The following is a 24,481-nucleotide window of genomic DNA, read 5'->3' on the forward strand; positions in this document are numbered from 1 at the left end:
TTTGTATATATTTCCTGTTCTACTTATACAATTTCGACTCTTCTCTTATTTCTTTAATCGTCATATGCTATTCATGATGCATGTGAACTTCCTTTTTGATCGATATAGTATTTGTAACTAATTTTCAAATAGATAATATAATCATAGTTGCTATTTTCGTAATCAAATATTTTTTATTTATTATACATGTACTTATATAACAGGTTAAATAATTGTACTACAAGTTTTAACATTGCGAAGTTTTGAGCATTTCTTCATCACTAATCTTTCCTTAATCGGTATCCTAGCTTGTACAACCTCCGTTTTTTTAGTTAACACGTATTCCTTTTTAAAAAGTTTCATTTTAGTTGACACATTTCTATTTTAGGTAAGGTTTGTATTGTTAAATAACAATTTTTCTCACACCCTTTTTTCTCCCAAAAAAGACCCCACTCTCTTTTCTCTCTCCTCTAGAATAAAATTAGCACACCTTCCGTCTCTCCTCTAGATTATTTCACTAGTTCAAATTTTTTTTCTTTTCCAAAATTATCAAACACCATTATCAATTGATGAACTGCTAGAGCTAGTCATTTTTTAGTACTAGATTGATTGTTGTTCTGCCTTATCATGAATCACAATGTTTAGGAGTGCACTAGAAAACAATTTCTTATGCAAGACTAGATTCACTTTTAAGGACCTCACTCAGATCGTAGAAGAATGAGGTTCAGATTGTATGTGGTATAAGATAATTTGAACCGACAATATTATGAGGTGCAGTGGGTCAAGGATCCCATTACCTCTTTCTCCCACACTTTCGAGTACATACCTGACCCTGACCAAAAAAATCGTAAGGGTTAGCTTTAATCAGGGTTTTTATATGTGCTTTATAAAGACTCTTAAAGGTAATAATTACCTGAAATGTATGTTCATAATATTGAGGATTTGAGGATGAAATTGCTCATATGAACCCCCAGCAGGGACATACAAGCCTTTTGATGATGACAACAAGAACACGATCCCCTTGATCGATTTCAAGGGGATCGAGGACAAAGATGGAGGTGGACGTGAGGAGGTAATAGAGCAAGTGAAAATAACATGTGAAAATTATGGCTTCTTTCAAGTCGTCAACCACGGTACTCCTCTTGAAGTACTAGATGAGATGCTAAAGGGCATACGTAAGTTTCATGAACAAGAATGTTGAAGCTAAGAAAGAGTATTATTCGAGGGATTATGACACCAATCATTTTTTGTACAATAGTAATTTTAATTTACTCCAAGTCAAGGTGGCTGCTAGGAGAGATACCATGACTTTTATTCGTGGATCTACTCCTCCCAATCCTCAACAATTACCCCTACTGTGCAGGTAAAATATATAATAATACTTTCTTTATTACTACTTCCTCCGTCCCCAAAAGTTCGACCCTTTTGGCCTAATTTAGTCCTAAAATAATTGACCCATTTGCATTAAAATAACAACCAATTTACAACTATGTTTGTGCAAAATTAGCTTTTCATATAAAATTTTGTTTTTTCATGTATTTTTATAGCTTTCTTTCTACTTGTTTACAAACCCTATATAAATTCATCTTTTCAATATACTTTTACTTCTTTTTATTATTTAACTTTCTTAATACTTGTGAAATCAATCTAAAAGGATCGTTCTTTCGGGGACGGAGGGAGTAATATACTAGTATATATAGTTGATCAAAATCTACCCGGCCCGCTAACCCGAACAAATTTGGGCGGGTTCGGACAGATTTTTCTAGCCCAATTTTTTGAATATTTGACAGATTTGGAATGTCTTTTTATGCAAGTTTAGTTAATTTTTTTTGGCCTGCCCTAAAAACCCCACACAACCTGGCCATTTTGGACGGGTTTGAGAACGTGCTTTTCGGATCAAAGCTTGGCTTGACCCGAAAAACGAGCTGGTTTTTTGGACTCTGGCTAATGACCACCTCTTTAAATATAACTTCATATATATTTATCACAAATGCAGGGATATATTGATCCATTACATTAATGAGGTGATGCAATTAGGTGAGACAATCTATGAGCTACTATCTCAAGCTCTTGGACTTGAATCAAGTTATCTTAAGAACATAGGGTGCAACGATGGCATATTTGCTCCATGCAATTACTAATTTACTACCCTGCTTGGCCCGAGCCAGAATTGACCATTGGCTCGGCTACTCATGCCGATAGTGGCTTCATAACTATACTCCTCGCTAACCACATCCCTGGCTTACAAGTTCTCTATCAAGGTCATCCAGTGGCGGATCTAGCCTTGGTCCTGCTAGGTCACTTTTTTTTTTTTTTAAATGGCACCTATTGGAAAATAAGATATAACCATTATTTTTGGTTATAAGTTAGCAATACAATCTTGTAGCTTAGTGGTTGGAGGGATTGGGACAAAGCCCAATTAGCAAGGCCCTAGCCACACAAGTCTTGAGTTCGAGCCTTATTACTTGTAATTTTTGTATTCCTTTTGTTTTTTTGTTTTTGTTTTTTTTTTTTTTTGGAATTCCTTTTATCTTTTTGTTTTTATGTTTTTTTTTTTTTTCCTTCCTATGTTATGGTTATGTGATTTATTGATTTTCATGTGATTATTTCAATTTTTTCCTTCTTTTTTTATTTAATTCATTGTAGTAGCATTAGCTAGAAATAGAATTTTTTTTTTTTTTTTTGGTTTTCCTTTTGAAATGATAATGAACTTATGATATATGATTATCATGTGATTAATTTGATTATCCTTCAATGTTGTTATGTTTTGTGTTGTTGAGACATTACATTAAGTGGTTTTTCTAATTTGTGTTGTATATATTATGTTTGTATAATTAAATTGGGTATTGTGACTTAATTGGCTATAATATTCTAAAACCACTTGGGTAGAATAGATAAGTTGCAAAAAGATTGAATTAATCTATTTTTGACAATATTGGATTTTGTAATTAAATTGAAATTGTGACTTAATTTTCATAAAAAACATATGATATAACAAATTTCTTTAGTCCCAAGCATCCTCCTCCACAAACTCATCGTCTATCACAAAATTCATCCACCTCCGGTATGCGGTCGATGAGTGATGATCGATATAGGTGACAGTGACCCAGCACCTTAAAAATCCTGGATCCGCCACTGAGGTCATCAGTGGCTCGACATCGTCCCTATTCCTGGTTCACTAGTCGTCCCTATTGATCCATTTGTTTTCTAATTCATTTTCATTCAATTTACCAAGTTTTTCAAGTGTTCTACATGATTGAAGGAAAAAAAAAAAAAAAAAAAAACCAACTCTACTAAAAAGTTTAGCTGAAATGTGGATGAGATTTTAAATTTATGTTATAAACGTCTTGTCACGTTGACTTTTAAAGCCATGTTAAATGACTAAATCAACCAAAAGCATTGAATCCTAAAATCAACTTCATTACATTCAAAACAGCAGCAGAAGTCTTAGTTTCCGAAAGAAAGATAATGTCAATGTTACACCACTTTCATTTACAACTTTGAATTCATTACATTGTCTCTTACTTTCGATACAGTAGCGATATACTAGCATTATGGCATATGAACATCAACAATTTTACACGTATAAAATCAACTAAAATATGACCAACTGACAGTTTTTTTTTTTTTTTTTCTTTTTTCTTTTTTTTTCTTCTTCCGTTGTACACACTTTTAGAGGTGTTAGTTGAAAATGAGATATTTAGATGTTTATATTAATATTAAAACTATAAAATATGTGCAATTTAAATATTGCTTCCGTTTCATATTATTTGTAACAATTTGTCATAAAGTAGAGAAAAAAATGTCTAATCGTTTCAAATAATATGAAATGCCACTACAAGAAATAAGATCAAAGAGGGCAACTTTAATCACCCTCTTAGAGCCAAATTTCGCCTTCTTAGGCAAAGAGGGCGACTTTTAAATCGCCCTAAAGTTGCCCTCTTAGCATCGTTGTATTAGCTTCGGAGGGCAATTTAGATGTTTCGCCCTCTTTGTATGAGATTAAAGAGGGCAAAAAATTTCGCCCTCTTTGAATGAGATCAGAGAGGGCAAAATTTTTTGCCCTCTTTAACTCCGTAGTGTTTAGATTAGATTAAATCCATATGGAGGTAGTATTTTCCTTTGGGTGATTAGATTAAATATAATATATCATATCGGTATTAGAATATTATGATTATCTTATTAGATTCCATAAGATGTCAGGTTTGTAAGTTTGTAACTTTATAAATAGCGTCAAAAATCATCATATGAACAAGTGTTACTGTACAATGTATTTCTCTTAAAACTTAACAAAAGCTAACAGTTTATGCATGTAACTTGCGGTTGATTACCAACAACAAATTTGTGAGTGCATTGCGCAGGGTAGTAGCAAGCAATTAAGGGCCAAGGGTTTCAAAGGCATGCATTTTTAGAACTCACTTTTATCCACAGAATTCCGCACGACTTTATAAACCAATCGAGGAGCTTTTATTTCCAGAAAATCCTCCAATTTATCGTGCTGTAACTGTTAAGGAAATCATCTCAAACAAACATTCAACTAATCCTGGAAGGATTGGCAATGCTCTTGACAAATTTAAGCTTTGATATTGGTCATCGTCATTTACTTTACTCGATCATATATGAATCGGAGATGATGTTCTTAATTTGAATCAGAGGGGAAAACCATATAACCCCTTAAGTATGGGGTACTCATTTAGACACTTTCATAACCTAATCGTGTGGGATCTTATTTTAAAATCAAAAATTCATATTGTGAAAGTGATATAAACAATTTAATCCTGGTAATTTAATCTCCTACCTTGTATTTTTGCCAAATGTATATATGAACGGGTAGTAAGCCTGTTCTAAGGATTAAAAACTATAGTTATAATTAGTATCGTATGATAAATACATAAATTAATCATGAGGTTCAACCATAAGCTTTGATTGAATTGATCCTTTGATGTGGTATCAGAGCTAATGTAATAAGAAAATGACAAGTTCAAAATAGATAAAGATCATCGAAAAGGTATGTTATGATAATATAAATGCTTTAATATCAATTTTGATCAATTCAATTCTCATCCCATCTATAAACTTGCAATCATTATTGTATTCGAGACACATACTACTCATATAAAACTTATCGATATCTTCTTTTACATGTGTTGTAATCAAAACCCTTAAAAGTTAATGGTAAAGTTAATGACTTTCAAACTTAGTAGCAACCTTAAGAAGTAAGCCAAAGAGATGATAGGGATTAGAGAACATTGGACAATGATCACTATCAATTTCATAAACATCAGACGGTGGCCATCTCTTGATCATCACATCTTGTTGCTCACGTGAGAACACTTTGTCATGCAATGTCTTGATGTAAACACGTGGCACCTTATCAGAGCCCTTATCTTCGGGAAACATGGCCCCACTAAGAGCTTTGATTGGGCATGGTCTCAATAGTATTTTTGCCAATGTACAATCCTGTGAAATATTTACACCACAATTTTAACCCTCTAATATAGTAATGAATGTGTTGCTGTTGGTTGATTAAGATAAAATTATGTAAGTTTACCTCTAGAGGACTCATTTGGTACAATATCTCACGATGAACTTCCTTTTTGAAAGTGGCACTACTTGGATGGTTGTTTGATCCCTGTCCATGGGTATAGTCAAATACTTCCATAGTTTTAGATACATCAGGCGATCCCTACAAGATCACAATTCACAATACAAAATTATACTTATTAAATATGATTGAGCTAAAAAACAACTTGATCAATTGCCAATCATTTGTAATAAATCAGTGTTTTTTTTCATTAAATTTTCGTTAAATAACATTTTAAGACAGGCCTAGGTGTCATGCAACACTTTTCTTGGTGTTTTATTCTAACTATCCACATAAAATTAAAATGTAACAACAACCCTTTGCACAAGATTTGACCAAAATGTAACGACTAATTTGCTTTAATTAGCCTTTTTGCTTTCTAGTTTACAAACAACATTTAACGACAAAGTATGTTTTGCTAACACATTAACAAGCTAGAAGCCTATCTACGTAAATTCATCAATTATGAAAAAACCAACAAGTAACTAACCCAACTTAAGCCTACTTTTAAGAAAAAACAATTAATACACTAGTTAATTACTAAAACCAATAAAAACGGATTTTAATTACTACCTCTGTTTTATATTTTTTGCAACTTTAGAATAATTTATAGCTCACAAACAACACCTCAAGGTTGCAAAAAACATGAAACGGAGGTAGTAATATTTTCTCAAGTACTTCTATAAAAATAATCTTGCAAAGTTAAGTTTTTAAAATATTCAAATGCATAAGAAAGGAAGAAAAAAAAGAACTTACATAATTTCTATCTTCTTCGGTTTGAAACCCATTTGGGAGCATAACAGCACCAACAAATACCCCGACTTGGATTTGCTCTGGAAAGTTTTGTATGGCCTTTGTAACACTCAATCCTCCCGCACTATGCCCTACCAATATCACCTTATTCCACAAAATTGATACAAATTAATTAAGTTCCGATCCTCTATAATATAGTACAATTCGATCTTAAGATGAAAATGTATAATGAGTTGTATTGATAGATTATATAAACTAATTCTGACATCATATTCTTTGTGTTCATTTTTATTCTTATTTGGAATGAGTTGTACAACAAAAAGGAAAGGCGAGGGAGTATAGCTATACAAAAGTACACAAAAAAAATGTGCAAACACATCCAAATTGCAAGTTCATGATTATTAATGTGTATTGCATGATTTGAATCGTATTTACATATGTAGTAGGAGTACAAATTAAAACATTTGGGACTATACTTTTAAATCTCGCTATCTTTCCTTTACCCCGTATTACTTTCTCAATTCTACTAGCGTCATTGATATAATAATATACTTTGTATTATTTTTTAACAAATTACTGGTATTTAAAAAAAAAATTAATTTTATGAGATTATGCGTTCAATATACTCAAATATAATTCTTTTGTTTTGTAATTGCACTATTTGAACTATTATATTATTTACAACCATATTTTGTATTTTATACGAAATTAATTTGATCTAGTTAAGATTCGTCTCAATATCTACTTTCCAAATATCAACTTTTTATAATTATCACTAAAATATAATTAAAGATATTATTGGTCAAAATAATGTAGGGTGAAGTCACAATGGCGTAATTAAAAAAAAAAAAAAAAACAAATAATCTATATTATAATTGTAGAGTCACTTTTCACCAGAAGCCTCCAAAACCCAAATGCTTGCCTGACATTCACTCCCGCTCAAATACACTAATCCCTCCAAAAAAAACTTACTTTCAAATTTAAAATTCTAAAAACAATTTAACTTATTAAAAAAAAAAAACTACCCACTACAAAGTACAAACTACCCACTAAAAAAAACTGAAGGCAAGTTTATTTAACAATTACACATTTAAAATAAATCCACTAAACAAATTCTTCTCTATTTCATAATATCAAGTAGTTCTTAAATCTCAATGCAATACTCCCAAATTAATTCATTTTGAAGGAAAGAACAAAAAATAAAAATATAAAAAAAAAAAATAAACACCTGAACCCAATAATGGGTAACACACAACAGCACAAGTTGAATGAGAATCTTAGTGGCTAGAGGATATAGAACACCATAGCTAACCCGAATCAGTTATCAGTGAAGAAGAAAGCCAAGAACACGAAGGAGAAGGTCGAGAAATCGGAGGAGGCAATTGACGGATTGAGTAAGCGACTTTCAGAATTGGGATTAAAGATCTTTCTTATTAGGGGATTCTGTTTTGTTAGACAGTGTTTGTTGCAGTTGAGTTACTTAGAATGGCAGTTGAAATTGTATGTATGACAATTGAATCTTCGTAAAGTAGATTTTTTTTTAGATCAATAACTTCCATTTAGATAAAAAATAAATAAATAAATAAATAAATCACTTTCAGTTTCACTTTCACTTTTACTACTGTATTTTACTACAATACAGTATATATCTCCATATATAATTGCACATTTTTTAAACAACATTCAACTACAAGCATATTTATACTTCATAATAAAAATAAATGCTCCAATTTCTTCATTATTGTAAGAGAAATAATTTCAGATAAGTTCAAATTCGAGCTAATTAGTTCAAATAAGTTTTGATAAGATATACGTAATAAGTTCATAAAAAAATAATAAAAAAAAATAAACAGAATCAACATAACTATATAGCTATATACTTTGATCAATATTAACAATGTGGTCTACATTGAATTTAAGTTGATTTGAAATTAGATCAGGTCAATAACATGTTAGGTTTAGTTCGAAATGGGTTAAGAACAATACGGGTTGAATTTGGTTCGATCAGATCAATAACAGGTCGTGTTGATTTAGGATCGGGTTAGTAACAGATCGGGTTGGGATAGTAATAGGCCGTGTAAAATTCGAGTCGGGTTAATAACAAATCGGTTTAAATTCGGGTCGGTTTAGTAATGGGTTACATTCGGGTTTGACGGGTTAAACAGGGTCAATTTCGATTCAGGTCGGGTTTGGTTCAGGTCAATAATTCACTGGTTATATTCAGCTCGTGTCATCTCCAGGTGAATTGATGTTCGGTTCGGGTCTCAAATTCTCGGATTCACTAGGGTCTAGAGTTGGTTTCGGGTTGGGTCATATCAGGTTCGGGTCACCATTTTTTTGGGTTAAAATGGATCGCTTAATGACTGGGTTCGGGTCGAGTCAGCTTTGATAGGTCTAGATACATCAATAATTTTATTAACATGTAGCATATTTATGGAATTTTGTTCTCTTCTTACATTATCCATGGAAATCACTCTTTAGTAACTAATAACTTGGTAATCACTTCTATATAAATATTGGAGTACTACTAACCAATTTTTTTTTTTTAATTTTTTTTTTTTGTTGTTGTTACTATTTTATGTTTTATTAAAGACTATCTGCATCTGTATATTGTATTTTATAATCCTATCTTTATGTTTTATGAGTTGTTTTTACAACTTTTGATGACAAGCCTCCAAACTCTAAATCCTTAAATCTTATTAACTTCTAGATTTTAAATTTTCTTTTTTTTTTTAAAAAAAAAAAAAGAAAAAAACTCCAAGTAACTACCACACGTCCAAATCAACAAATCCATAACTTTTATTTTTTAGAAAGAAAATATTAACTTTAACTTAACTATTTTTCTCCTAAATATACATATATCCTGTGCATTCGCACGGATCACAGCACTCCAAATTCCCATCCTTGCAATTCTAGCCCTTTTATTTTTTTTTTATTTTTTTTTGGAAAAAAAAAAACAATAACCACCTTTTTTACTCATAACTACCCGTATCAAAATCTAGCCCTCCATTTAAAAATAATAATAAAAAAAAAAATAAACACACAATAACCACCCATATCACTTTTACTAGTTTTGTTTCTCTTAAATATATATACTACATATATCCCGTGCATGAGCACGGGTACACTCTAGTAAATAATAAAGGAGGAGTTATATTTCTCAAACAATCACAATTAATATTTTCTCAAGCTCATCTGTTTATAATCTTAGTTATATTTCTCTCAATCACAATTAAATGATAAGAAAGATGAAGATCCTAGAATTATCTCCACTAATTAAAATGTCAATTAATGAACGGTGATCTTAATTAGTGGAGTAGTTGTTGAAATAACATTCTAGATTTATATCACTAATTTTCTCTTCACCTTAAAAAAATATATTCAGTAAAAATAAGTTCAGTTCAGTAAAAGTAAGTTCAGCTCAGTAAAAATAAGTTCAGTTAAGTAAAATTTAGGGTTCGTTTGACATTGCTGTGCTTTTCTGTTTTTTGGTTTTTTGTTGTATAAAAGTATATGATATATGTCATATAATAAATCAAAAATTATTTAAACTTATTAAAATCATAATAATTTTGAAAACTGACAACAAAAAAGTGAAAACACCTTTTTCTTGTTTCTTGTTTTTGGTTTTTAGTTTTCAAAAAAACTGGAAATTGAAAACAAAAAATGATGCCAAACAACCCCTTAGTTTTCTTAGAGAAGATTTATAATAAAAAAAAATCAGTAAAAATGATTTCAGTTCAGCAAAAATAATTTCAGTTCAGTATAATTAATTTAAGTTCAGTAAAAAATAATTAAGTTCAACAAATATAATTTTGTTTCAATAAAAATAATTTCAGTTAAGCAAAAATAAGGTGAAGAGAACGGGACTTTAGATTGAAAATCTTAATATCTTTCCACATCTTTGGAGAAATTTACTCACATAGTCACTTTCATAAACTAATCATGTGGGATCTTATTTTAAAATAAAAAATTCATATTGTGAAAGTAATATATAAACAATTAATTCCTGGTAATTTAATCTCATGCCTTGTTGTTTTTTTTTTTTTTAAAAAAAAAAAAAAAAAAAAAAAAAAAAAAAGAACCTCATGCCTTGTATTTTTGCCAAATGTATATATGAACGGTTAGTAAGTCCGGTCTAAGGATTATAAACTATAGTCATAAGGCCTTGTTTACTTCATCTTTAAAAAAATACGAAGTAATATTCAATAAAAATAATTTCAGTTCAGTAAAAATAAGTTAAGTTCAGCAAAAATAACTTTAATTCAGTAAAAAAATAATTTCAGTTCAATAAAAATCAGTTAATGTGAAGGAGATATATAATAGAGATTCAGAAAAAATAATTTTAGTTCAGCGAAAATAATTTTAATTTAGTAAAATTAATTTTAGTCCGGTAAAAATAATTTCAGCTCAGCAAAAATTATTTTAGTTCAGTAAAAATAATTTCAGTTCAGCAAAAATAAGGTGAAGTGAACGGAGTCTAACTAGTACCGTATGATAAAATATATAAATTAATCATGAGATTCAACCATCAGCTTAATTTTTTAATTGAATTGATCCTTTGACGCGGTATCAGAGCTAACGTGATAAGGAAATGACAAGTTCAAAATAGAGATCATAAAAAAGGTATATTATGATAATATAAATATTTTAATATCAATTCTGATCAATTTAATTTTCATTCCATCTATAAACTTGCAATCATTATTGTATAGGAGACACATACATACTCATATAAAACTTATATATATCTTCTTTTACATAAGTTGTAATCAAAACCCTTAAAGGTTAATGGTAAAGCTAATGACTTTCAAACTTAGTAGCAACCTTAAGAAGTAAGCCAAAGAGATGAGAGGGATTAGAGAACATAGGACAATGATCACTATCAATTTCATAAACATCAGACGGCGGCCATCTCTTGATCATCACATCTTGTTGCTCAAGTGAGTACACTTTGTCATGCAGTGTCTTGATATAAACACGTGGCACCTTATCAGAGTCCTTATTTTCGGGAAACATGGCCCCACTAAGAGCTTTGATTGGGCATGGTCTCAAAAGCATTTTTGCCAATGTACAATCCTGTGGAATATTTACACCACAATTTTAACCCTCTAATATTGTAATTAACGTGTTGTTGTAACTTGTAAGTTGATTAAATAAAATTATGTTTGTTACCTCTAAAGGACTCATTTGGTACAATATCTCACGATGAACTTCCTTTTTGAAAGTGGCACTACTTGGAGGATTATTTGATCCCTGTTCATAGGTTTTATAGTCAAATACTTCCATAATTTTAGATATATCAGGCGAACCCTACAATATCACAATTCACAATATAAATTTATACTTCGTAAAAATACTTATTAAATGTAATTCACTGTACAAGTATATTTTTTGAAAAACAATTGTTTCAAAGTTTCAATTAAGCCAACTCTTAAGAAAAACAATTGTTACAAATTTTCAATTAATATTTTCTCAAGCTCATCTGTTTATAATCTTACAAATTTTCAAATATTCAAATGCAAAATTAAGGAAGAAAAGAACTTACTAGTACACAATTTCTATCTTCTTCAGTTTGGAACCCATTTTGGAGCATAACAGCCCCAACAAATACTCCAACTTGGATTTTCTCTGGAAAGTTTTGTATGGCCTCTGTAACACTCAGTCCTCCTGCACTGTGCCCTACCAATATTACCTAATTCAACAAAATTTAACCAAATTTATAAAATTCCGATCCTCTATATAGTTCGATATGAAGATGAAAATCTTTAACGAGTTGTACATATGTAATTAAATATACTAATGGTCAAAGTAATGTACAAATGTACTGACAAGTAGGGGTGAATATGGTTTGGTTTGGTGCGGTTTGAGTCCAAACCAAACCAAACCGCAAAATACGGTTTGGTAGATTTTTCAAACCAAACCAGACCATATTAGTATTGAAACCAAACCAAATTAAACCATACCGTAATAATACGGTTTGGTGCGGTTTGGTTTGCGGTTTATGATGAGATGATGTTTTTTTTCCAAAATTTGTCAAATATTCTTCATTTTTTTTGTAATAAAGTTTAAATAAGTAGCCCAAACGGATTAAATTGTACTACAAAGTTACAATAAAAATATCAAGTGCTAACACATAATAAAAATAATACATAACAATAAAAAATATTCAATATGAGTACTACATTATAGTCATTAATTATAGAGTATAGACCATATAATTTTTATCTATTTTTCATGGTTTTTTATTTATTCTTTAATTTTTTATATATATAATAAAAAAAAATTATTTAAAAATTATATAAATATTAAAATACGGTTTTTTGGTTTACGGTTTGGTTTGGTTTTGCACCATACCAAACCATAAACCATATTTACAAAAAAATCGAGACCAAACCGTAATTTTACAAACCGTAAACCAAACCGCTAAAATGCGGTTTGGTCTGATTTGGTTATGGTCTAGACCAAACTGTGTACAGCCCTACTGACAAGTGTAAAATCACATTGGTGTAAACTAAAAGATGCCTTAGTGCTAGACGCGGGTGAACCAGCGAGGAATTATTATAACAATCACAATTAAATATGTTAATTTAAAAAAAATAGGTATAATAATTATAGTAAATATGTTAATTTAAAAAAAATAGGTGTAATAATTATAGTAAAAAGAAGAACAAGTATATATAAGCTTATTGCAAACCTTTTCACCTTCTGGTAGGCTTGCCAAAAGATCATCGAGGGGCTTATTAAACTCTTCAAAAGTAGAGATAGTTTTTGCATCAATGGGGTTAACCCCAGCGCTACTAAGGTCCGGGCAACTAACTTTTTGCCCGATACTTTTAAGTAGACATCGGATTTTGTACCAACACCAACCTCCATGGCTCGCGCCATGGACTAGGACAAAGTGCGCGGAAAAGGGTAAATTAGCCATTTTATATACTACCTCTGTTAATTGTTATGTGCAACTTTGGGGTATTATTTGTGAGATATAAAATATTCCAAAGTTGCACATAATATTTAACGGAGGTAGTATGTTCTTGTGTGTGAAGTTACTAGGATTATGAAGATGGGTGATCAAGCTATTTATAGAAGCTCAAGTGAATGTTTTTCAATTAAAGTGAAACGCAATTTGCTAAATAAATCAAATAAAAATGACAATATTTGAGACCCATATGTACTAATGTACTATGAACACATGATGGGAAAACTTGATGAAAATGATAAGAAAGATAAGAAATCTAGCAATTAAGACTAGAATTATTTCCACTAATTAAAATGCCAATTAATGAACGGTGATCTTAATTACGATTAGTAGTTGTTTGAGTAACATTCTAAAATTATGAGTATCATTATCTTTGATTGAAAACCTTTATCTACCTTTCCAGTTTCCACGTCTTTGGAGAAATTTCTTTGGTTGTATTATTTCCTTGATGTTTTAGTGTTTTACAACTTTACATGCACATGTTTGGTGTTGTGTGCTGTCCAGTTGTCCTATGTCATAAACTGTAGATATACACGAGTAACACGCACGACTATGGGGCTGTTCATATTTACTTAATTTCAGTTCAGTTCAGTTCAGTTCAGCTCCAATCAGTTCAGTTCAGTTCAGCTTTTAATTTCCCTCTCACATAAAATATTCATTTCAGCTCAATTCAGTTCAGTTCAGTTCCAATCAGTTCAGTTCACTTCAATTCAGTATATGTGAACAGGCCCTATATTAAATAATGAGCAATCTATATATTAGTCCAAATTTGAAATGTACTAGTAACTTTTACGTGTCGATATAAAACAAAAAAGTACATTCTGCTTTGTACTACCTCCGTTACAGACTTACAGGTTATGTACTTATGTGCAACATTTTCCAAAAAAAAATGCTACACATTATTTGCAACAAATAAAACTTTCCTCTTCTAGTACTACCTCCGTCCCAAAAAGAATGACCCATTTGGCCAAAACTTTGTTCCAAAAAGAATGACCCATTTTCATTAAAACACCCACCAATTTGCAACAATATTTGTGCAAAATTAGCTTCCCCATATGAAAATTTGATTTTCCATGTTATTTTATTAATTTCTCTCTCTATTTTTTTACAAACCCCATGTAAATTTATCTTTCCAATATACTTTTACTTCTTTTTACTTAACTTCCTTAATACCCGCGTAATCAACCCAAGTGGGTCGTTCTTTTTGGGACGGAGGGAGTAAATTTTTTTATTTGAAATTACCAACCTACCCTTATTTAACTTTGGTAAACTTATCAAATCATATGTTATTAACAAATTAATCAAAATTAATTCATCACTTATTAAACTTCTAATTCACATTCTCTCTCCTTACTCCCAATTCACAACCACATTCACCACCAACAGTCCAGCGCCACCATTTATCTCTCCTCCCTCTCAACCACCACCACTTTTCTCTCTCTTCTCTTTTCTATCTTCTCTAACAACCACCGCACCACCACCACCTTCCAGATCAGTCGCCGCCCCTCATCGTCTGAGTCGTCGCACTTTCTCCTCCCCCTCGTTACCGCTGTCGCCGCCTTCTGATCTTCACATGTTAAAGTTGTCACCATAAATTGAAGCCCTAGAAAATCAAATTTGAGATTAAGCTTGAAAACTCAGATCCAAAGTAAAAATGGTGGAAGATGGGATGATTCCAGAGAAGGAGCGGAGGTGGTTTGTAATCCCCCGTATTTTTAAATATTTTATAAATGAAAATTTATTTTATTTATAATATTTATTTGTTATTTTTCATAATTTAATTTCAAAAGTTTCAAATTATTAATCTGGGTCGAAAATTATTTGAACAAATTATTTTATGCACCTTTATTCTACAATTTATGTCCAATCATACAAGCCTAGCCCATTTGTTTACTTAATCGACCCATTATTTTTATGAGGCCCAATCTTTCTTTTTACCCTACAATAATTCTCTCCTATAAATATCCCATGAATCTCCAAAAATTTTCCACACAAAAAGGTTAGTCTTATTTTCATCCTCCTTTGTTTCATTATTTTGCTTAATGTTAATTTAATTGTTTTGGGTTTTGATTTTAGTATAAAGATTATATTTTTAGTATCAAATTATATTTTAATGGTATAAAGATTATAAATTTCAGATTATATTTATGTTATAAATTTCATATTTTATGAATTATAAACCTAGGGTTTCAATTTATTGAAAATCATGATTTTAGGGTTTTTATGAACAATTGATAAAGGGCTTTTATAGTAATGATGTTTTGAAATTTTGGTGATTATAACTACTGATTAGTTTAACTTAATTCTAGATTATTTTGAACACATAGATTCGTGTTTTAATTTTTAGATTTTCGTTCGTTAAAATTAATCCCGTTTTAATCCCGATCAGGCTCTAAACTCATCCTATTTTGACAAAAAAGTAGTGTTTTCCATGTGGAAACCACGTTTTAAGAAAGACTCACTACCTTTGGTAGTGAGCACCACCCTCTCGAGGCCAAATTAAGCCTCTAAATATGATTTTCGGGCAGTTTTTGATTTTAACGAAGTTTTTTTTCATACTTAAAATATTATCCTTGAGTTTGATTAATAAAATTAATTATGTTTAAAGTTAGTTAAGCATAAATATATGTTTTTATTGAAGTTTCAAGTGTTGGAAATAGTTTCTAAGTACTACTTTTGATGTTTTATAAAGAGGGTTTAATCACCCATTAAAAAGAGAGATTTTAGGGGTTTTTATATAATTTTCAGATTTTTGTTAGACTTTGAACTTGCTGTAATTTCATGTATAAGAGTGTATTTTAAGGTTTTTAAAAAGAAAAATTTAAAGAACTATATGTAAGCCTTTAATTTTAACAAAAGGGAAGGTTTTAAAGTGTTGTTTGATTTGGATTTTGAAGGTTTTAAAGTAAGTTAGTATTGCTGTAAATTTAATTGATTGGGTATTGATTGAGATGTTATTATTTGGCTTAGGAGAGGAGTTTATTGAAGGTGATTTCTAGTTAGTAAAGTGGCATACCAATTCGTTTGCTCAAGGTACGTACAAGTTACAAAACCTTGCTTTTAGGTGCATGTTTAAGGACGGATCGAGAACTTAGTATCATGTCTAGGGATGACTGGGTTAAATTGTTTGGTTATACATTGTGAATTTCCTTTGACGTGCACTATTCCTTATTGTAATTATTGGTTATGTTCTAATTATGCAAGGTGCGCTTAGAGTCAAAGGTATGTGATTGGTGAAATGACTTAATTATTACTCATTCATGATTTAATGAAATAGGATGAGTAAAGGAATGGTTCATGTCTTATAAGACAAGGTTAAGAGTTTGGGGTGCCTTATGCACTCAAGGTGTTTATACACCGAGGTAGTAAAGGAATAAATAATAAATGTTGCTTGCCACTAATAAATCAAGAATTGAAATTGGAAAGTTGCTTTACTTGATTGAATTATATTGGATTGATTGTATTGTTATACATATGAGTCATCACCAAGTCTAAACCTGTAAATCACGTAAAGTGCAAGATGGATGAGCAATAAAACTCTGGATTGGTGCACTTCTGGAGTAATGACAATCAGGGGTTGGGGTACATGGGGTATTAGCCGTGTACTTTTCTCGAGGCCGTCTGATCTACGAGTCTCTTATTTCAAATATTTTTCAAAACTAGGAGTTAGGTGAGATCTCATACTAACTACGGTCACGGAGTCGCGCCCGTGGTCGTTGGATGTTTATTGATGTTTCCGAAAGGAGGCATGGGGTTTTTCTTTTATTGATGTTCCAAATGGAGCATGGGTTGGACAACCTTGTCTATTGCGTAATCCAATGAATAAAAATAATGATTTACCTATTATTAATTAATGGAGTCTTAGTAATATAAATAGTTGAGTCGTGTGTTGAGTCTATAATTTAATGATGCATGATGATTGATTATTAGTAGCATGTTATGGAATTCTTAATTTATTTTGCAGCTTGTATGTACTCAGCTTTGCTGATTGCGTGCTTTGTGTGTCTTTCTTTGGTCATGGCCTTCGCCTTTCAATGACCCTGTGACGATCCAATTTTTACACTTGTAATATTGGGGAGCAGAATTACCACAGGTTCTTACACATGTAGCATTCATCAGGGTTGTGGGATCTTGAGTAGAGAGTTGGTTGTTTCATTCTATTTCTTTTGCAAGTTTGAATTTATTTTAATTCGATTTTATTCGACACTATTTCTTTTGGGTTTGAATTTATTTGAACACTGAATTTAATCACTTACTACTTTTATTGGGTTTTGAATAAGGGCATTAATGGTTCCAAGTTGTATGACTTAATTTGGTTTCATTCGTTGGTTTTGAAACTTATTTATAACTGATTTAGTTTTTCCGCTGCTATTTTCTGATAAAGCCTTAACGTTTGAACACGTGGCGGTAGCACGCCAGTAATTCTCTTGAATATTGTTCAGGGTCCTTAGAGGTTTAAAGAGAGAATTATTGGGGTGTTACATGGTTACGAGGTGAGTGTGGGTTTGGATTTCGGATCTTGGTGGTGGTGATAAGGTGGTTATGGCCGATTACGAGTAGATAAGAGGTGGGTTTTTGAATCTTGGTGGTAGTGGGGTGGGTTGGTATGGTGGTTTCGCTGGTTGATATGGTGATTAGGTGGGTTGGTGTGGTGGTTTCGCTGGTTGGTATGGTGATTTCGGTGGTTTTCGCTAGTTGGTATGGTGATTTCGATGGTTTGGTGGTTGGTACGATGGTTTTTTGTGGTGGCTGTTGCTGATGGTTGTCGTGGATGTTGCACGTAGGTGGTGGTGGTGGTAGTGTAGTGGGTGTTGTTCGTAGGTGGTGGTGGTGCAATGGGTGATAGTGATGGTGGGGGTGGAGCTTCTTAATTCTTCCTCCGTTACATATTACTCGCAACAAAATAATATTTTATATCTCACAAATAATACCCCTTTGTTGCGAGTAATTCGTAACGGAGGAAGTAAATTAATTATTCCATAATCACATAGGACACATACCCATGCTTTTTTTTTTCTTGGGAAGTGTGTAACCTCCTTAGTTGCACTTAACATGTAACAAAGGTAGTACTCCCTCCGTTCCCATTTGTTTTTTACGTTTCCATTTAGGGTGTTCCTTTTTATTCTTTACATTTAGGATATTTCCTTTTTAAGCCAATGATTTTAGACAAAATTACCCTTGCTTTACAATTTAAATACTCAATTGCCCTTTACTTTTCATGTGCAAATGTACTTTTTATAATATTTTAATGAGTTTTCAATACTCATTATTACTTTCTCTCTCATCTCTCTTCTACTTTTTGCCAACTTTTATTACTTTATCTCTCCCCTCTCCTTAACTTTCTTCACCCCACATACACTACATTGTTTTTTTCAATAAAATTGTACTTTCAATCATTGAAATATTCCAATATACCTCTACTTTACACAATTTCTTAATAACCGCGCATAATTCCAAACGTAAAAAACATTAGAAACGGAGGGAGTATATAATTTCTGATATTGATAAATAAAGGAAAAATATACATTTAGCCAATAAAGCCATTTTTTTTTAAAAGGGAAACCAATAAGCCAATATTGAGTTAGAAGTAGCAATTAAATATTGACTTAGTTTATTAGCAAATAAAGAGGGCATGATAGGTTACAACTGTAACCGTATAACGTAACCCTTTGATAGAGGATGTTTAAATCAATCATAGACTATCATTCATTAGTTTTGATTTTTTTGCTGAGTTGATCCTTTACAATGGTACCAGAGTCAATATAACAGTAAGGTCAGGTGTTCAAATTAAAGCTATAATATTTGGTTAAAGAAAATAAATGAATGATATATATAAACCAAGGGGATTTTTAGTTTTATAGGAAACAAACCGAGGAGAGAAGGTTTATAGTGGTAACATCATTATCAGGAGTGTTACATAGGCCTCACAACTGGATTTGGACCGGAATCAAGGTAAACGGTGGTGAAATATTTTTTTTTTTTTTTGAAAGGGAACGGTGGTGAAATATAATACTTCTATTATGGGTGCGTGGTATTTTAAAATTAAATTTAGGGAAATTATCAATGGTACACCCAAGATTCAGGCTTTTATCAATGGTACATCAACTTAGTTTTTGTTTATTAGCGGTACACCCTACTTTTCACACGATTATCAACTATACACTTAACGTTAAACAAACGTTAAGTAAAGGTTAAGTTAGGGTTTAATTCGATTTTTTTAACTTAATAAATTCCCTCCCTTTTATCCCCTCTTCATTTTTCCTCCTTTATGTACTCTACCCCACCCACCCCCTCTTCACTTTGACCACCAACTGAAACAAAGTCAGCACATTCATTTGTTCTCTGCATGAACTCATTAAATTCTCTTCTCAGAAGTTGAACACTTGTAGCTTCAGCTGTACTAGCCACTCTACTTGTTGTGTCGCTAACCATCTGATCCTCCTTCACCCACATGAAAAATTCACATAATCTGCACTTGTAATAGGGTCTTCTTGGGTTTGAAACAGAGCTTGAGAATATGATGTTAGCATATCTTGAGGGGTGACAATTGCAATTAATTGATTTGTACCATTGATAATTTCCCTTAAATTTAAAAGATCAAAAGTGGCATTTTGAGGTGGTAAAATGCAATTAAACATGATAATACATGATTAGTAATGCGAAATCTTATAAGATTAAATTTCATAATATTAATTTTTTATTGTATAATTTTAACCTATCAATAACTAATATTACCTCTGTTTTAATTTAGTTGACATCATTGATCATTCTCTTATCACGCTTGCCAATGCACTATTTTGATAATTTATATCACTAATTCTCGATATTGTAAAATTAAAAAAAGTGAATATTAATAAAATATACATTGAGACGATTCAAAGAAGATCCTACTTGACTATGTTTTTTTTTTTTTTTTGAAAGCTTAATTATGTTTTATCGTATCTATAAGTCACAAAAACTAGTCAAAGTATACTTTATGCATAGTGTAAAAGTCGAATGGTGTCGGTTAAAAAAACGGAGGAAGTAATAATTATAATTGAAATAATTTATTGACAACCATAAGATGAGAAAAGTGTTGCAATTTTTGTAAAAGGAAGAAAGTATAATACTTCGTATTTGTTAATTATCATTTTTTTACTTTCTCATTATTCGCATGGGTGTGACATAATCACAATAATAAATAGTTAAAACAAATATTTTTATGCATGTATCACGTACATATAAAGCTAGTTATATGTTATTGAAAAGCTGATATGGCATGGGAAGAAAGACTTAAATTAAAACAAGATTACGCTAATCTTAAGAGATCAAGGTTGAACCAGATAAACTGTAATCAATAAACAATGGCAAGATCATATCAGCCGCGTCTTCTCTAATGCATTGGTTAAACATGTTTTATCTCACCTAATGCCACTTAGTTGCAACCTTAACAAGTAACCCAAATAATTGATCAGGGTTGGAAATCATGGCACAATGATCACTATCAATATCATAAACTTCAGACGGTGGCCATATCTTGATAAACTCTTCATGTCTCTCAAGTGACATGAGATTGTCTTGCAACGTCCTTATGTAAACACGTGGCACCTTATCGGAGCCCTTACCGTCGGGAAATGCAGCGTTGCCGATAGCTCTGATCGGACTTGGTCTTAGAAGCATTCCTGCTAGTGTGCAATCCTGTACCATAAAACATTTTCTAATCTTATGTACAATATAAACGATACATGGTATGTATCATAGATTTTTAGCCAATCTAAATCTAAATCACATAAAAATTTTCGTTTATGAAGAAAGCTTTTAAGTGATTTTAAAGTTATTAAACATTTAAACCTATATATTGTACTCCGTAGAGTACAACATGCCTATTGCCTATACACGAAGTATACCTTTCGGTTTTCTTTTTTTATTTTTTAAGTGCAACAAGTTGACTTCACAAAATATTAAGAGTTTGAGTTATTTTGTTAAAATAATCGAGGGTTTTGAGAAATTATATTAACTATAGAAAACAAAAGGTGGGTAAGTAGTAAGCCATATGAGAGAAAGGAATTTTGGCCTGTTCTCTTAAGCTTAATTTTATTTCAATCAATTCAACTCCAATCAGCTCAGTTTATCAGTTCCTAATTTCCTTCTTTCATAAACAATTCATTTTAGCTTTATTCAGTTTAGTTCAGTTCAGCTCCAATTATTTCAGTTTAGTTCAGTTGCTTTCAGTAAATCAGATGAAGCCCTTAACCGATAAAAATTAAAAAAATTAAAAAATTTAGAAGTTTTTCATTTTTAGAATTTTTACATTTAAAAATAGAAAGGTCAATTATGAAAAGTGTGAAGCTTTGAAAAAATGGATGAAGTATACAAATATTTTGCCAATAACTGTACAAAAAAAAAAAAGTACCTCTAAAGGACTCATATTGTATAAATACTGACGCTGATATTTTTTCTTGAAAATGGCACTTGTAGGAGGTTTGTCAGGTCCTTCGCCATAAGTAATGTCAAATACTTCTTTCCCAGGCAAATTAAGCATCACCTACAAAATTATAACCACAAAACTATACAATTAAATTTAGAAATTGATATATCTGAGTACAATCTTTGTAAAAATGCTACTCGTATATCATAAGGATTTTGGCATCAATCAATAATAAACGTTTAATCTTAAGAGTATGCCAAGTAGGCAAGTACAGTGATTATTGATCCATTAAATAAGACTGAAATTAAACGTACCGTTAATCCATATTAATACGTACCTGATGGATACTCCGTTCGTAGTTAAATTCAATTTTAACCACCCTAGCTAGTATCGTAAAATATTATTCATATATGAAATGTGAGATTATAAATGGTTAATTATTAAGGGGGAAGGATGATAGATATGTAAACTTAGATAAAATGGCATGATCAAGATACAAGTATGCAGTATTTAAATATCAACAATACTAGATAAAAATTATAGGAAACTATTTAAGGATCAACTCAACCAAATTAAAACATTATTATACCTAGTATAAAGAAGTAGTGGAATCAAAGTAACTCAAATTAATAGGTCCAAAATTGAACAATGTTTATGTATGGTAGACAACTGATAGTGAATAAAGAGACTTTCGTGTGGGGTAAGGTCCATTCAAGTTCTGCTCACATCCTCCATCTGAAAATATCATTGGTCCCAATATGACATGGTCGAGTATGGGCCTGTTTTAATTTACTGAACTGAACTGAAATGAAATGTTTATGAGAAAAGGAAATTAGGAACTAAAATAAACTGAACTGAAATGAAGCTGAAGAGGAACACACATACGTTCAAGTCGGTAAATCAATATTAGGCCGAGATATATTTATACTTCCTCCGTTTTAAGTTAAGTGTAACATGCTTTTTTAATATGGAATTTGAGAATAAAAATTAAACGATGTAAATAAACAAATTAATAAAAATAATTTATACACGTAGTATCTAATCCTACTCTAATTTTGGTGTATAAAGCCGCTTGTTTACCTAGTCTTATAAACTCCTAAAAAAATGTGTCTATTGCATTTAAAAGAAAAATGAGAAAGTACTTTGTGTCATCTTATTAAACAAACATCTGAATATCGAATCATTTTGTATTTTATAAGATTTGAGTTGGGTTAAACCAAAAGAGTAATTAAGGCTCCGTTTGGTTTTATATAAAACATTTTCAATGAAAAATTAGTTTTCATAAAATTAAAGATTTTTTTTAAGGAAAACATCTATTACAAATTAGTTTTTCTTTGTTTAATTATTCTTTTTTTTTCTTATTATTATTCTTTTTTTTTTTGAAGGGTTCTTTGTTTGGTTACTTACAAAAAAAGTTATAGAAAAATAAAAGAGGTGAAAATGTCAGGAAGAATTAGACTTTAGAGGATAGTAAAAAGAAAATATAAGAAAGGAAAATGTGGCTTCCCTTATTTTGTAAATGAAAATATTAGCTACCATTATTTTTTTGAACGGGTATTTTCCACCATTATAAATGCATTGTTTCTACCATTAGAAAACTGATTTAAATCCGTAACACAAACCAAACAAAGGAAACAAAGAAAATTTATTTTACCGTTAAAAAAGTTATTTTTACCCCCGTCACAAACCAAACTAAAAAAATACTAGTAGAATAAAAATAAGAAAATTGTTTTCCGTTAACAGAAAAATTAATTTACATCCAATCAAACAGAGCCTAAATAAATCAAGTGGAAAAAAAAAAAAACAAAAAAACAAAAAAAAAAAAAAGCTTAGGAACGTACATATCTTCTATCTTGTTCAGTCTGGTATCCGTTAGGAAGCATTGCAGCCGCAACATATACCGCAGCTCGGATTTTATGAGGATAGCTTTGGAGAACCTCTGTTATATTGTTTCCTCCTATACTATGCCCCACCAAAATTACCTACAATAAAAAATAAAAATCGTTACTTGGTTAAAAATATGGAATAGTTAACAGACTTAACACACATGTCAATCTAACTCGGGTTTAACACGTGAACATGTAATCAAAATTTCAAGTATACTGTTTTTTTTATTATTTGTAACAATAAGTATATGTGACACAAAGAAAACTCATTTGTTGTAAATAATAAGATTCGGAGGTACGTAGTAGTAAATAGTACACTAACCTTTTCACCTTGTGGTAGATTGGCTATCATATCATGAAGGGGTTTGTTATATTCTTCAAAGGTAAATATAGTATTAGCATCCGCTGGATCAATCCCGGAGCTAGTTAGGTCCGGGCAGCTAACCTTATGTCCGATGCTTTCGAGTAAGCATCGGACTTTGTACCAACACCACCCTCCATGACTAGCACCATGGACTAGCACAAAGTGTGCGGGCGAGACTACGTTAACCAACACAAATTCTTCTTCCATTTTAATAGATCAGATTTGAAAATGAATGATGATAACTTGATAAGCCTACAAAGTACTACGAGTAAGTACTAACACCACTAAAGTTTATATTATTGAAAGGTTGGAGGCAGAGATAATAAATTCAAAAATATGTGTGGTCTTCCTTTGTTGTAGTGTCCAGGCCAAGATAAATTCAGTGCACCGCCTACACAAATTTTGCAAAAAATAACTTTTTTTTTTTCCGTATTATTTGCAACGAGTAGATATTTTTCCTATTTATTTTATGTCAAATTGTTGCAAATAATATAAAATGGAGGTAGTAGTTGACACATTTTAACTTTAA

The 24,481-nt window shown here is 31.1% G+C and overlaps 3 protein-coding genes and 1 pseudogene across 3 annotated transcripts; 1 reads left to right on the forward strand and 3 right to left on the reverse strand.

The window, feature by feature from the left end:
* Positions 1-745: 745 nt before the first annotated feature.
* On the forward strand, positions 746-4,563 carry LOC145594388 (deacetoxyvindoline 4-hydroxylase-like; annotated as a pseudogene).
* Positions 4,564-5,160: 597 nt separating this feature from the next.
* On the reverse strand, positions 5,161-6,852 carry LOC145594389 (methylesterase 17-like). Its single transcript, XM_081650700.1, has 5 exons — positions 6,830-6,852; positions 6,583-6,658; positions 6,320-6,460; positions 5,531-5,665; positions 5,161-5,439 (listed from the first exon to the last, which is right to left on the reverse strand). The coding sequence occupies exons 1-5, from the start codon at positions 6,850-6,852 to the stop codon at positions 5,161-5,163; spliced, it is 654 nt and encodes a 217-aa protein (XP_081506826.1).
* Positions 6,853-11,116: 4,264 nt separating this feature from the next.
* On the reverse strand, positions 11,117-19,748 carry LOC145594390 (methylesterase 17-like). Its single transcript, XM_081650702.1, has 5 exons — positions 19,595-19,748; positions 13,014-13,258; positions 11,871-12,011; positions 11,492-11,629; positions 11,117-11,395 (listed from the first exon to the last, which is right to left on the reverse strand). Exons 1-5 carry the CDS (start codon positions 19,746-19,748, stop codon positions 11,117-11,119), a joined length of 957 nt encoding a protein of 318 aa, XP_081506828.1.
* Positions 19,749-20,549: 801 nt separating this feature from the next.
* Positions 20,550-24,229, reverse strand: LOC145595628 (methylesterase 17-like). The gene is made up of 4 exons (XM_081652044.1): positions 23,911-24,229; positions 23,544-23,684; positions 21,688-21,819; positions 20,550-20,972 (listed from the first exon to the last, which is right to left on the reverse strand). The coding sequence occupies exons 1-4, from the start codon at positions 24,157-24,159 to the stop codon at positions 20,700-20,702; spliced, it is 795 nt and encodes a 264-aa protein (XP_081508170.1). The 5' UTR covers positions 24,160-24,229; the 3' UTR covers positions 20,550-20,699.
* Positions 24,230-24,481: the final 252 nt, after the last annotated feature.

Source organism: Chenopodium album, chromosome 19 (assembly GCF_948465745.1).
Source record: "Chenopodium album chromosome 19, dcCheAlbu1.1, whole genome shotgun sequence".
NCBI classification, from domain to species: domain Eukaryota; kingdom Viridiplantae; phylum Streptophyta; class Magnoliopsida; order Caryophyllales; family Amaranthaceae; genus Chenopodium; species Chenopodium album.